This window comes from Rhinolophus sinicus, linkage group LG01, assembly GCF_036562045.2.
Source record: "Rhinolophus sinicus isolate RSC01 linkage group LG01, ASM3656204v1, whole genome shotgun sequence".
NCBI lineage: Eukaryota > Metazoa > Chordata > Mammalia > Chiroptera > Rhinolophidae > Rhinolophus > Rhinolophus sinicus.
The window spans coordinates 207,950,480-207,964,780 of record NC_133751.1 but is presented as its reverse complement, the minus strand read 5'-3'; the positions used below and the strand labels follow the sequence as shown (position 1 = coordinate 207,964,780).

Genomic DNA, 14,301 nt, shown 5'->3' with positions numbered 1-14,301 from the left:
TAGTTTATCGTCTGACTCGGGATCCAGTTAGCATTCATACGTGGTGGTTAGTATGTCCCTAAGCCTGTAGTTAACCTGTAGGATTATCTTCCCGACCCTTTGTTTGTTTGTGTGTTTTTTGACCCTTGTGGTTCATCTAAAGATACTGGATGGTTTATCCCACAGTTTCCCATGCTCTAAATTCTGCTTGATCTCATCCCTGTCTCGTCACTGGGATGCCTGTGTTTCCTGCACGTGGGCAGCTTAGTCTGGAGGTTTGGTGAGATCCCAGTGTGCATGTTGCTGGAAGACCTGACACGCAGGGAGCGTTTCATCGAGAGGCACCCACTGTGTGTGCTTAGCAGCCAGGTTTTCCTCAGGATTCTTTTTGGTTGAACTTGCCCTACTTCCTCACTCTGCTCTGGAAGCGACATGCTCTGTTTCTGTTTCTCTGTGAGGCGTGAAGCGTTACTACAGGCACTTACGTGTTTAAAGTGGGAGGGTGTCTGCCCATCCTCCACAGCACCCCTCCGTCGGCTTCACCGGAGCCGCACAGCTAGGTGTCGTCATTGTTCCTGTCTTGCTCGGGCGGTTGGGGACTGTGCGCATACTCGTCCGTTCCTCGGCCCCTTCTTTCTTCCTGCGTCTCAGACGCTCTGGGGCCTCCCCTTAACTGAAGGCTTGTAGGGGGTGTTGGATCTGGCATGTGTCTGACACCCGTGTGTGTATTCTGCCAGCGTTCTGGGAGGACGTTGCCCTGCGTCCGCAGTTGTAGTCTCACTGTGTCTTCTCTTCACGCTCAGCGCTCACTGTTTCCTGTCTGTGACCACATGTCCCTTGTGGGGCAGCCATGCCTACGTGTCCTTGTCTGCTGAGCTTGTTCACCCTGAGATTGTCTTAATTTATTTTCTGTTTTCTCCTGCTTGGTTGTGCTTTGTGTGTCTGCAGAGTCATGTCTTCCACCACCAGTTCTGGAACATTCCCGGCCACCTGTCTTCAAACACTGCCTTTGCAGAGGTCAGAGCACGGGCTTTGACCCTCCCTGGCTGGTTGCGGCCACAGGGTTGCTGACTCATCACCGTAGATGACGGGGAGACGGGCAGGAAGAGGGGGTGTCTCAGCAGTCAGCTGGGGCCTGCTGGCGGGCGGGTGAGAAGGGGGGGGAGCGCAGGCGTCATCGGACGGGCACTTCTAATTTATACAGAAACCTTCTAATCGCCTCGCTTCTGCTCCTTTGTCTTCATTCCCTTGCCTTCATTCTCCTGGGCTACAAAGAGCTTTTTATTTCTTTCACAAAGGGAGAGAAGGGGGGTGGGGAGCTGACCTAAAGTGGCCAGCAGCTGCCGTCCACTCAGACCCAGGCCTGAGGACATGAAGCCGGGCTTTGTGCCCCCTTCACCCGTCAGTGGAATCTCATTCCTCGGTGCGTTATGACTCCGGACTATCTCTGGGGCCTCTTCCTGTCACCTGAGGTTCCATGTCTGTCGGAACCAAGGGACCCCTTCCCTGTGAGTTCAGGAGGCTGGGCCAAGGCAGGGGTCCGGGCAGGTGGGCGCCTCTCCCCACTCTGTGTTGAGCGGGGGTGGGGTGGGGAGCCTGTCCAAGGTGGCCTTAGCTTGGAGGTGGGCTGCTCCCTCCAGGGTGTAGCTTGGCTCCTGGGCTCGGAGCTGACGTGTGGATCTGGTTGTGAAGCCGCCCTGGCAGGTCGTACTGTGTTGCCCCGAAAATAAAACCTAGCCGGACCCTCATCGCTACCGGGTCTTATATTAATTTTTGCTCCAAAAGACACATTAGAGCTGATGGTCCGGCTGGGTCTTATTTTGGGGGAAACACGGTAGCTAGTGAAGAGGGTGGGTGGGCCTCTGTCTTTTCTCTTCTACCCCATGTCTGTGCCCGTGTGTCCCCGTCAGGAAACACATGCCTTTAAGGAATACGGTGCGGGGACGGGCCAGCCCAGTCTGTTCACTTATGAAACCCCAGGCCTGTTTCAGTTAACCTGGATTTCAGCCTAAACACCAAACTAACTATGTGGATTGTAATTCCAGGACAGGGAACCAGGGCTTCTGGTCCTTCCCGTGGGGCCCTGAAGCGGGATCCCTACTATTTTCCAGTCACGTCTCCTCACTCCTGGTTTAAGTACAGAAGGGGATTTTCTAAGTCTGAGCGTGGTCAGCCCTGCTGTCCTCCTAGGCGCCTGTAGGAACCATGGTTGCTTTTCCTAGAAATCACTTGGTTGTTACAACGGGAAGTGTCCGTTCCAGGAAAGGGGTGCTGTTCTCCTTCATGCTCCGGCCACTGCCGTCGTCCCCATCCCCTCTGTCCCTCCCTGTGCCCGTGGGCCCTGCCTGTGCCCGGGGGCCCTGCCTGTGCCCGGGGGCCCTGCCTGTGCCCGGGGGCCCTCCCTGTGCTGGGGGCCCTGCCTGTGCCCGGGGGCCCTGCCTGTGCCCGGGGGCCCTCCCTGTGCCCGGGGGCCCTCCCTGTGCCCGGGGGCCCTGCCTGTGCTGGGGGCCCTGCCTGTGCTGGGGGCCCTGCCTGTGCCCGGGGGCCCTCCCTGTGCCCGGGGGCCCTCCCTGTGCCCGGGGGCCCTGCCTGTGCCCGGGGGCCCTCCCTGTGCCCGGGGGCCCTGCCTGTGCCCGGGGGCCCTCCCTGTGCCCGGGGGCCCTGCCTGTGCCCGTGGGCCCTGCCTGTGCCCGTGGCCTTGCCTGTGCCCGGGGGCCCTCCCTGTGCCCGGGGGCCCTCCCTGTGCCCGGGGGCCCTCCCTGTGCCCGTGGGCCCCCTGTGCCTGCTCTGGGGACGGTAGAGTCTGCCAAGCTTGGGAATCTGTTGGGCTCTGTGGGCCGTAAGGAACGGGCTTCAGCGTTTCGTGCTGCTGATCGGACCCCGGATGTCAGGCCGGGACCTTCTCTTCTCCCCTCCCCTGCCCTAGCTCTGACGTGGGGAGCTCATGGAAGGCTGTGCTTCTAAAAGCCCATGGAAGCTTCTGGACGCCACAGGGCTGGTTTCCACATGGAGTCCTCTCCTCACCTCGAATGGCTCCCACGCTGGTTTGCCCGGACACGGACAGGGAGAGCACTCTTGCTTGCTCCCCTCCCTACTGGAATGTTCTGTCTGGTGCCAGCAGACAGAGAAGGCAGGGCACCTTGGGGGCGACTGCAAGGCCCTGGGCGGGCCCTATGCAGCCGTGGGACATCCCCCTCATGTGGCAGGGCCACTGGCTGACAGTCCCCATCTTACTGGTGCATCCACGATGCTCAGATTTCCTTCCGGAGAGAAACATTTGGACGCTTGCGTGTTGAGGAGGTGGTGTGATCGGGTGGAGGTGACAGCTGACTTAGGTGAACGGAGACAGTGGAGGGAAACACACCTGCTGTTAATTGTAGCTTATTTTAGTGGTGGAAATAGTGTGTCAGAGAATTTTTCTTTCCGTGTCTGTTCAGTAGGCTCGTGTGGCTGGGCTGCTCTTGTAAACACATCTTCCTGGTGCTGGGCAGGGGGCGAGGCCAGTCCTGGCTGGGGCAGGGGCCGTGTCCGGGCCTGGAGCCTGGAGCAGTGCCATGTGGGCTGGCCCTGCGGCTGTCCCAGCCCAGGAGTTCCTCAGAAGCAGAGTTTGTTCGTGGAAAGCTTTGAGCCACCGGGCACTCGAGCAGGCCTGTGATTCTAGGACAGACTGGCCAGGCTGCAGGGGAAGTGGGGTTGCTGGGCCTGCCAGTATTGGGAAGCTCTGGGCAGGGGTTCTCAGGGTTTCGGGGTACCTGACTCCCGAGCTCTGCTGGAGCCCACAGATGTCCCGCTCATTGCAGCAGAGCTTCCCTGGTCCCCCATCCAGCCTGAAAACCGCCGCTGCAGGGTGACCGGCAGGCCCCTAGGCTCTCCACACCCAGTTCCAGTTCTGGGTTTGCCATTGCATTTGCTGTGTGGCCTTGGGCAAGGTACTCACTCTTGGTGCTTCAGTTTACCCGCCTGTCACATGGAATTAGGCTGGTATCTGTCACTGTCCTGTGGGGTCCTTTGTTTTGTATGTTAAATGAGGTAGCTCTGTAAAGCCAGGCCAGGCTCAGCCCACCGGACCTGTGACCCCGAGGTGACGCGGAGGCTGGGGGGGTGAGTGGGTGGCAGGTGTGCCTGCCGGGACTTCCTCTCCTGCCGCTGGCGTGGAGCAGACTCCCTGCCTTAGTAGTCGATTGCTCACTGATTTTGAAGAGCGAGCCACTGTCTTCCTGTCTGCGTTCACAGAGGACAGAAAGGGCTATGTCCAGTGTGACATTTAATGCATGCAGACCGCCTCAGGATACATGCGTCTCCCTGCCCACACCAGGAGGAAACCTTCCCGTGTGTGTCACCAGACAATGTCTAGGCGCCTCTGTAAGTCGTATTTACTTCTTCACATTTTGATCTTAGTTGAAAACAGTACAAAACAAAACACTCTCTTCAGGCACCATATCTTTTTTTTTTTAAATTTTCAAGTATAATTTAAATGATAGTGAATAGTTAATATAAGCTTATTTCTTTGGTATTGCATATATACATGTAAATGAGGCAAAGAGAAACGATATTTGCAAATCATGTGCTCATTTACATATAGGCCAAGGTAGGGGCCACTTAAGTTATTTACATTCCCGGCAGAATTCTTTAAATCTTTACATTAAAAAGCACTTCTGACTTCTCCATGTCATCTCCCCTTCACACACACACACACACACACACACGTAGAACAATTGTAATTCAGTTAAGAACACCTTTGGGGAAAGTGATATTGCATATAAATCAGTGTTTTGAATAAAACCTGATGTGACTGTTAGTCCTTTTGAGTGATGTGTTTAATACGTTGTGCCTTCCGAAGTTCCACGGCGAGTCAGCAGATGGAACACGTGGATCTAATTTCTCTCCCTCCTGAAATTCACAACAATTCCAGTTAAGATAAAGATCAGAAGCCGTGCTCACCCAGCCCCAGCCTGCGGTCTCTAAATGCTGCTTCCCACGGGGGACCCAGTGCTCCTCGGAGGGATGTTTGATGCCACGTGGGGATCAACGACTACAGGGAGAGCCCGCAGCGCCTTGTCACAGCGGAGCAGAGGGCTGTTCCCAGAAACCACTGGTGGCTTCAGGCCGACCCGGGACCAGCGAGGGGCTCCCCGTCCCGAGGACCACAGAGCGTTAGTCAGTACAGAACTGCAGTGAGCGCGTCCTTACCCTCTGGACAGCGCAGAACCTCCTCGCTGCTCTCCTGTGGGGCTGCTGGGCACCATCTCATTATTTTACAATTGGCAAATAAAGGAAGAGCCCGGCACTTGCCCTGCCCTTTCTCCTAAAAGCTGTTTGTCAGAGAGCAAGGTGGTTGGTTTGGGGTTCTTCCTCACGTAGACATAGTCTCGCTCACAGATGAAGAGGGGGTGGTGGAACCATCCCTGTTAGCTGCCTGCAGCACAGGGTGTCACGCAGCTCGCAGGAGCTGCCTGGGGGTGAGAACCTTTCGGGGAAGGGCGTCTGCTGGGAGTCAAAGCGGAATCCGCCCAGGCCTCCAGACCCCACTCAGTTCAGAGGAAACACCAGGACTCGGAGCCCCCCATCTGCTCCCCAGTTGTGGTCGGCAGAACGCAGATGCGGCAGGTGACGGCCAGGTGACCAGAGTCTGCAGCCCGTAACTGGAGGGTGGAGGAGTGAGGGAGAGGAGGAAGGGTATCTTCAGATTAAAAGGGATATAAGAGACATCGGCCAACTGCAATGTGTAGATTTGAGTCTTGATTTGAATCAAGTTTAAAAACCGTGTATGAACCTGTCTAAAAAGTGGCAACACTTTCTGGCTTTGATATTATCATGGAAATGTTAAGTTACTTGGGCATGTTGATGGTATTTGTTTTTGTTTTTGAAAGGGGCTCTTTTAGAGATACTTCCCGAAGGATTTAAGGATAGGATGCTGTGATGGCAGGTCTGCTTCAGTCTAGTCAAGAAGAAGGGGAAGTGGGTGGGAAAACAGAAGACGTACTTTTGAAATTGTCCATAAAAATATAACAAGATATATTCCAGAGACAGGCCATAAACTCACAAAAATGAGGAGAACAGAAGAATAAACACCACCAGCCACAGTCTGGAAGTTGGAAAGCAGGTGCCTAAGTCACACTGATGAAGCCCGAACCCAAGGGACCGGTGTCGCCACCTGCAGAGGGCAGCCCACAGCCCTGCCCACAGCAGCGCAGGGAGAGGGGGGCATAGAGGCAGACGCAAGGGACCCGCAACCACCTGCCCCGCCGCACTGGGGGACTGAGCCTCCCCACCCCCACCTCCAGGTGGTGGCTGACTGAAGGAGTTTTCTCTGGAGAATATATCCAGAGTCCCTGGCCTGTGGACACGAGCAAGTTGAGAACTTGGGGACTGTAACAAGAGCAGGGCATATGTACTGTATTCGTGATGGGCGCTGAGTGCCAAGGTGGGAAGGCTCCTCTGTGGGGAAATGCGCCAACCTGAGCGGCTAGCCCTGTGGCACTGAGCCAGGTGTCTGCCCTGATGCCCGCTCACGCCCTCCAGTGACGCTCAGCACTGCTCACAGCTTCCACTCGGGTTCCTGCCCCCTCCGCTCTTCTCGGGGTCACAGCCTGGGGTGGCCGGGCACCTGCCGGTGGCTCTAGCTGGGGCGATAGCAGCAAACAAACAGGACGTGGAAGAAACAGACTGTCCAGCAAAGCCATCTAGTGAGTTAGCACGACTGTCCTCAGAGATTAGAGACCGTAACTTGATCCGTGAAATGAGGAAGAACATTCAGGAGCCCTAGTTCTCTGCGTGTGGCTTTGTGATTCGTCAGTTAAAAACAATGGCAGAAATTGCATAAAATTTGGCGAAAAGCTTAGAATATATACTTCAGGAAATCGTGTAGAAAGTTGGACATAAGAGAAAGGAAAGGAAAATAGGAGAAAATGGAAAAGAAGCTCAGAGGGTTGTTCCAGGAGGTTCACCACCCAAATATCCGGCGTTGCAGAAGGAGGACTCAGAGAAAAGGACGAGGACGCCAGCTCCACGATGCGCAGGTCAACTGAGTCCCACAGGGGATGGAAAAGGCCGGCTCCACGCCGCATAATGTTACACCGCAGAGCACTGAGGGCAAGGAAAAGGTCTCACAAACATCCAGAGACAAACCGAGTCTCACACGAAGGACACGGAGCCAGAGGGCTTCACACTGCTCCGTAGCGCGGCTGGGACCCAGCAGAGCACGGTCCTGAAGGAAGGGCCAGCACCCCTTGCACAGCCGAGGGACAGCACATGGAGCGGAGAACAAATGCGCTTCCAGACACGCAGGCCTCCGTGCCTTCCTTTCGAGACACAGCTGGGACCTGAGTTCCTGCAGGATGAGTGTGAAGTGAGGATGAGTGAGCAGGAAATCGGGTGTCCTGGTCAAGGATGGAGACAGGGAACTGCCCTGCAGGACGGGGAGGCCGACCAGCATCCGGCCGGTGGGAGCTGTTGGGTTTCGGGGCAGGTGTGGGGTTGGCTGGCCCTCTGGCCCTGCAGGCAGGACGCTCACCTGCCCCCCTCCCTGCCCTAGGGCCTCGTTCCCCACACGGCGTTCTGCGAGGCTCACACCTGAGGACAGGGGCACGTCACCGCCCTGCCAGATGCTGCAGTGGGGGGCCCTTGGTTTCCCGGGGACACTCACGATGTCACCACAGAAGGCATTCTGGTCAGCTGTCCTGGAGGCTGAAGGCAGACTGGACTCCAGACATCGCATCTTTTCCTGGGACCGTCATGTCACCACCCTCTCAGTCGCTGCGTCTCTGCCCCCTCAGTCGCTTAGTGAGCACCTGTTCAGAGTCACACACGTGGATGCTGTGACCGGAAGGAAGAGTGCGGCCTGCCGACTGAGATCGGAATGTCGGGGTGGCCGTGCAGGGCGCAGGGCATGATGACTTTTCCTCACCGGGCCCTGGGGCCGCCTGCCGTCGCGTACCACTCCTGTCACCCGAAAACGTGTTCTTTGGCACAGGTGATGCCTTTCACAGTAACAGAGGAAACTATTTTAAAATCAGTTACGCATGTCTAACTTTCCCTTTCCTCTTCCCTCCCTTTCTCCCCCACCCCGCACACATGGGCAACATGTCAGACAGAGTGAGAGGAACTCGTGGCTGCAGATTTGAACTATCTGTTATTTCTCCCCAGATTGGAATGAGTCATTCTTGACTTGAATGGACCCTAAGCTTTGGTCGTGTCTGTCTAAAGAATAGTGCTTCTCTTTACTTCACTTCTATATGGTGCTGAAATGGTGCATGACAAGAGGACATAACCCATGTCATGGAAAATGACAGTGTCCTTTCTCATGGTCATTTATTAAAAAGACACACACACACACACACCCCGATTTTGTCTATTTGTGACGAGAACTTGGACCGTGCGGCGCAGGCTGCCACTTCTTACTGAACTCTGAATGCAGCCTTTGTGTTTCACTAACGTCACGAGTAATTGTACTAACATGTTTCTCAAGGCGCAACCTATAAAAGCGGTTTTCTCCTCCACATAGATATTCATGAGAATACAGGCTTCTGCATTCTTTAAGTAGAGAAGGTTTTATTGTTTTCTTCAAGGCGTTTGGGCCAAAAGCACCAGCGGCTTCTGTGGGGAACTCATGGCATCCCAAATAGTTTTTGATACAGAAATAGTACAAGTCATGTTTGACGCACTCGCCAGGGACGAATGAATGGGGGACACTGCCTGCAGCTGGTGTGCAGGGCGGGGCCTGGGCAGCTTTGCCTTGCCCCTCACCTGGCGTCCAGCTGTGTGGCACCGTGGGAGCGAGAAGGCAGCCCACCTCAGGAGCCCTTGCAGGGGTCTCCTCAGCCCGCGTCAGCTGCATGCTTGTTTCTGTCCAGCCCGAGACGCAGCATTGTTTTCAGAGGCCAGGAAGTGGCAGTAGCTGGCTGTGGCGTGTCTGATGTAGGGAGCGGGCAGCTTTCGTTCCCTTCGCTCTGCTTCCGACTCTGCAGCAGCAGCAGTTTTCCGTGACGTCTCAGAATGGTAAACCGAGGCAGGACTTACAGCCCCGTGTGCAATGAGGACAGCACTGGTGTCCCCTGAGGCGCCTCGCTCCCAGCCCCAGCCCGGCAGCCTGCTCACGCCTGCTCCCTGCTCGCTCTGGGCAGCAGGGTTTGGCCTGCAGGTGTCCCCAGCTCGGACAGTCCTCACGGGACCCGTCGGTTCTGTGGCATCTGCGGAGGGACTCGTGAGCTGCCAGGGAAGGTGTCCTGAGAAGATTCCTGGGTTGCAGACTCAGATGAACCTCACCTTGCTTGTGGTCAGTATGCAGAGGCTGCCCGCACCAGCACTGACCAGGGGCCGTCGGCCAGCCAGGCCTGTGTGGCCCCTCTGCCTGCAGAGCTGTCCTCCCACCATCCCCCCTGCCTCCCAAGGTCACCATCCTCTTCTCTTGATTTCAGCCCCAGCACCCACTGCCAGCCCCTCTGTCTGAGGCCCGGCCTCCCCTCACCCCCCCCCCCCCAGGCCTGCGGGGGATCTGAGCTTCTCCTCTGCTTCAGCGTTCCCATGACCCCCACGACGCCCGCACCCGGGGTCCTTGCCTGCGCCCTCCTCTGGTCTCGGAGGCGCAGCGCCGTGCAGCCCTCCTCCAGGCCTGCGCCCGCCCCACTGCCCTCCCCGCTCTGGTTCCCACAGCGAGCCTGCTGGCCTGCGTCTGCCCCAGTGCCAGCACAGAGTGGAACGGGGCCCTGCCCTCTGCAGTAAGTGAATGTGACACAGTCGGCCCTTCAGGTTGTTGAAGTTAACAAAAAGCCTGCCTTAGAAGGTGTTTTATGTTCAGTTTTTAAAGCGATTAACTACTGGACATTTGTATGAAAAGTTAGAAATAGGGAGAGGATGTGCTAAATGTGCAGGGACGGGCCTTCAGCTCAGCGTCTTGGGTGGGGTCTTAGGTCACCTGGGCCATTCTGTAAGCCAGCGTCACACCTGACCTCCCCCACCGTAGGGGCCAATGAGGTGACACTTTACAAAATACAGGGCGGTATGATGATTTCGTTAATTCTCTGGTCATTTACTGAAGCAGAAAGAGCGCTGCTTAAGACCGCACAAGCAGAGTGAGAGCACAGCGTAGACCACTGTCACCTATGGACAGGGACACAGACGTCCTCAGGCCACATAAAGTGGTCAGGCTGCGTCCATCACGGAGTGAGTGTGTGCGTGTGTGTGTGTGAGTGTGTGTGTGTGTGTGTGTGTGTGTGTGTGTGTGTGTGTGTGTGACCCAGGACGGCAAAGTCAGGTTCATGCTTTGAAAGCACAGGCAGACTGACCTGAGAAGGTGGTGAAGTAGCTCACCTGTGATTGCAGGTAACGAGGCACGTTAACAGGTGACTGGAGAACAACTTTGTGGTCACATCTGTGCTCCCAGAGGGAACTGCAGAACCTGGCGACCGTCCCAGTAATGATGCCTTTAGGGATCACGCAGCACAATCGTACTGGTGAGGCAGGACGCCTGCCCCCAGAGAAAGACGCGAACTGAGTCTCCTTCAAGTGCAGTCACTTTCCTCTGCACGAGCTCTCCCCCCGCCCTCCATACTGTTTCATCCCTTAACAGAAAGTCTGAAGCAATCCGGGAACGTACTGAGGTTTTATAAAACGTGTTCACAGGTTCCACTTGGCTCTTGTTTCACAATTAAAGTGATCAAAAAAGAAGAAATTAACAAAATCTAGTCTTGACCAGCTTGTATGCAGGTGCGGGGGGGGCGGGGGCGGAGAGGACACCACTATTCCCTGGTCCTGTTCATGAAAACACCATTTGTGTTGCTTTTTCTCATGTAAATATCAACTAGAAACCTCTTACTGTGTCAAGCCTGACACCCAATTAGACAAAAGTAAATGCATACATTTAAAAAGTTGGAGGTGGATGCCACTGATTTGGGACCAGAAGAGTAATAATCAGCTGGTGTTTATCCCATGGTTTGTTAGTGCTTAAAAGAGGAGAATTAGATCATTTCTTAAAATGACCAAATGTCAAGAATTTTCTGGTCACCCTCTGGGTCTGTCTCTTTCCTCTGCTTCCTGGGGTGCGGGGCCCGTCTGGGAAGGAACAGAGAGCTGTCAGCAACTTCCTGGGCTCTGCCTCATGACCATGCAGTGCATCTGTGATGACACATTTTAGTCAGGGTACTGGGGACCGGAGGGTCCCCTGACTGTGTCAGCTCAGGGCCTTAGAACCCAGGGCTGCCCGACCTTGCCTGATGAGAATGGCCAGCGTGGAGCCTACCACCTCGGCAAGACCACAGAAACGTCCTATCCCGAGGGGCGGTTCCACTCATGGGCTGTGGGGCTGTGGTTGTGTGTGACCCGAGGGTTCTGCAGCCTGGGGGTCAGGTCCCAGGCGTGTAGGGAGGCCACTCTCGGGTGACATAACATGGCCTGTGATGAGGGTCCAGGCAGAGATGGCTCTGATGTGAGGAACTGGTCCTTGGTGGCACTCGGCTGTCGAGTTGGGGCTCCCATCTGAGCCTGGACCCTCCTACCCCCCCACCCTCACAGGAGGACCCAGTCTCTTGCCACCCAGTGCCTTGGGTCTGGTGTTTGTCAGTTGATGAAGAAATGAGCCCAGAGTAGGATGTGAGGGAGCTTTCTGGAAGGGACGGAGCCTCTGTGCTGGGGTCTCACCACTCTCTCCCAGGACGCAGGGGCGTCTCCGAGTGTCTGGGAAGCACCACCAGGGCCGCTGGGCCTCGAGCCTGTGTAGCAGCGCACCCACATCCAGTGTTTTGTGATTTCCATAACTTAAAACTTACTTTCTTCCTGTGTTCCTTTTCTCACCTTGTAATTTGGTATTGATTTGTAAGCATTAAGATTAATTCGGCTTGTGTTTCTAATCAAAATAATCGCTTGTAGCTTTTCTTGGGCGGCCCATTAGTGCCGGGCAGGAAACCCGCGTCTTTGTGGAGCCCAGAAGCACCGGACCTGATGGATGTGTGTGGGCGGCGGGCAGGCGGGCAGGGCCTTTATTGGCTGCGGCCATAAACATGTTTTCCGAGAGGGCGCTCACTTCTCCATGGCAACAGACCTCGTCCTGAGCGCTCTGGACCACTGCTGGGGCACACAGTGTTCTGTGTTTTCGGGCACACAGCCCTGCAGTGGCTTCGAGAAAGACGCACAGGCCAGTCTGCCTCTCTGCTGCCTGGTGTTGAGCTCTCCAGAGCCCTTTCTTCTTTGCTGTTTGTTGATTTCAAAAGTGCTGTCAGAGGCCAGTGGGGCTGCTCCGGGTCCCCCTGCTACAGCAGAGCCCGGGTGGAGGGCGGGCGCAGGGAGGCGGGTGTGTGAATGTGTCCTGGTCTGCCCTCCCCCCATGGGGGTGCCCCGAGGCACCTCTGAGCCCTGCACTGTAGCCTGTTGGGCAGGACAGTAGGGGACACCTGACACATGAAATGTCCTTCAGCACGCAGGGACCCCTTGGTGCTTGTGGAGCTCTGGGCAGAGGGGGTGGGGTGGCTCAGGGCCAGGGACGCCGTGCCCTGCAGTGACGGCTCTTCTGTGCTGTGCTCTGTCCACAGTGGAGGTGGCCTCGGCGCTGCCCTTGCAGGTGGCCCCACCGGCAGTGCCCATGGACCTGCGCCTGGACCACCAGTTCCCGCTGCCCGTGGCCGAGCCCGCCCTGCGCGAGCAGCAGCTGCAGCAGGAGCTCCTGGCGCTGAAGCAGAAGCAGCAGCTGCAGAGGCAGCTCCTCATCGCCGAGTTCCAGCGGCAGCACGAGCAGCTGTCACGGCAGCACGAGGCCCAGCTGCATGAGCACATCAAGGTGAGGTGGGGGCACCTGCCCACGCCCCGCGCCCCTCTCACGCCTGCCGCTGACCTGCCGTGGCTGGCGACCCGCACACCCAGCAGTTGTCACTGCACAGCGGTGCCCACAGAGCGGACGCCTGCTTGTCCAGCAGCTGGGCTCTGGTGGGTCGGGCGTGGCGGGCGTGGCATGTGGCGGGAACTGTGGGGAAGCCCGCGTGGACGTGCGCTTAGCACGGGTGCTTCCTTGTTTCATCTACAAACGCACGTCCACAAAGAAGGAAATGACCAGCACAAGAAGCTCCAAAGTATTAACACTGATCATTTTTATTTCCTCCTCGGACTGGTCTCTCTTTCCTCAGTTTTTCCCACTGACCTTTTGTAACTGGAAAGAGATGGTTGACGTTTTCTTTTCATTTCAATGGAATAAGGAAAACTCACATAGAATCTTTTTTTGGTGCTTACTCTGCAAGTATCTAGTCTGATCCCAGGTTTAAAATGAAATGCATCGGAAAGGAACGTGTTAGTGACAGACAGCGACGTCATGTTCTGCAGTTGACAGACCAGTTGTTATGCTGACATGACAAGCTCTCGCTGTATTTAGGACCAGATAGAAATATGCAGGCGTAGTACAGTGACACAGGTAATTTGCATTTTCTAGTAAACACCTTACAAAGCAAAGCAAAGAAACCAAACAGGCCAGTTTGTATTATTTATTGCTGTGTGACAAATTACCCCCAAGCTTAGCAGCTTAAACAGCAATTGTGTATTATCTCCTGGTTTCTGATGGTCAGGAATCTGGGAGCAGCGTGGCTGGTGTTTGGGATTCGGCTCTGCCATGAGGCTGCGGCCAAGCTGTCAGTCAGGGCTGCGGTCTCACCCGAAGGCTCCGCTGGGGCTGCGGGATCCACGACCGTGGGTGGGAGGCCTCAGGTACTCCCCACGGGCATTTCCCACAACACAGTGATGCTCCTGGTGACCGAGAAGGGAGCCTCCATGTCTTCTGTAACCTAATCTTTGAAATAACATACCCCCTCTCCTGCCTTATTCCTGGTCACACAGACCTCCCCATGTCCTTACTGGGCGGGGTGTAGACAAGAGGTGAATACCAGGGGGCCATTGGGAGCCTGGCTATCAAAAGGTAAAATTACTTTAAAAATTTTATTTCACATCACATTCCGAAATATTGCTCCGATGTGCATCAGTGCAAACCCTTTTGTCTGTGCTGAGGCTGTAAAGCGTTGTAGACTCAGAGAGCACGTGGCCATGGCGGCTGGGTTGGACAGCACCCGCCCTGGCACCTCCCAGAGGCCCCTGCGAAAGAGACCACGCTGCCCTCTGTGACGTGGGTGGGTGTCGCTCACCCCGCTTGGCATCCTCAGGCATTCGCCTGCACCTGGATGGCCCATGCCCACGGGTGCCAGGCGCAGTGACTGGTGACCCACCTGTTTCTGCCTCTGGCCAGTCATTCCCTTCACCCCAGGGCCCCGGTTTCCCTCCTTGTCTGTGTAATTCACTGCTCAGCCTTTTCATTCAAGAATCTCGCTAAAGAGATGAGGGGAGGTAAGCGGACAG

General features: G+C 56.0%; 1 protein-coding gene across 6 annotated transcripts in view; it reads left to right on the top strand.

Annotated features, from left to right (window-relative positions):
• The window catches only part of HDAC4 (histone deacetylase 4), a 288,740-nt gene that overhangs the window by 162,074 nt on the left and 112,365 nt on the right, over window positions 1-14,301 (top strand). For all 6 annotated transcript variants that reach the window (XM_074316010.1, XM_074316018.1, XM_074316014.1 and 3 more), the window contains one exon: window positions 12,501-12,745. In XM_074316010.1, the coding sequence (XP_074172111.1) occupies window positions 12,501-12,745 (245 nt within the window). The remainder of the gene's footprint in view (window positions 1-12,500; window positions 12,746-14,301) is intronic.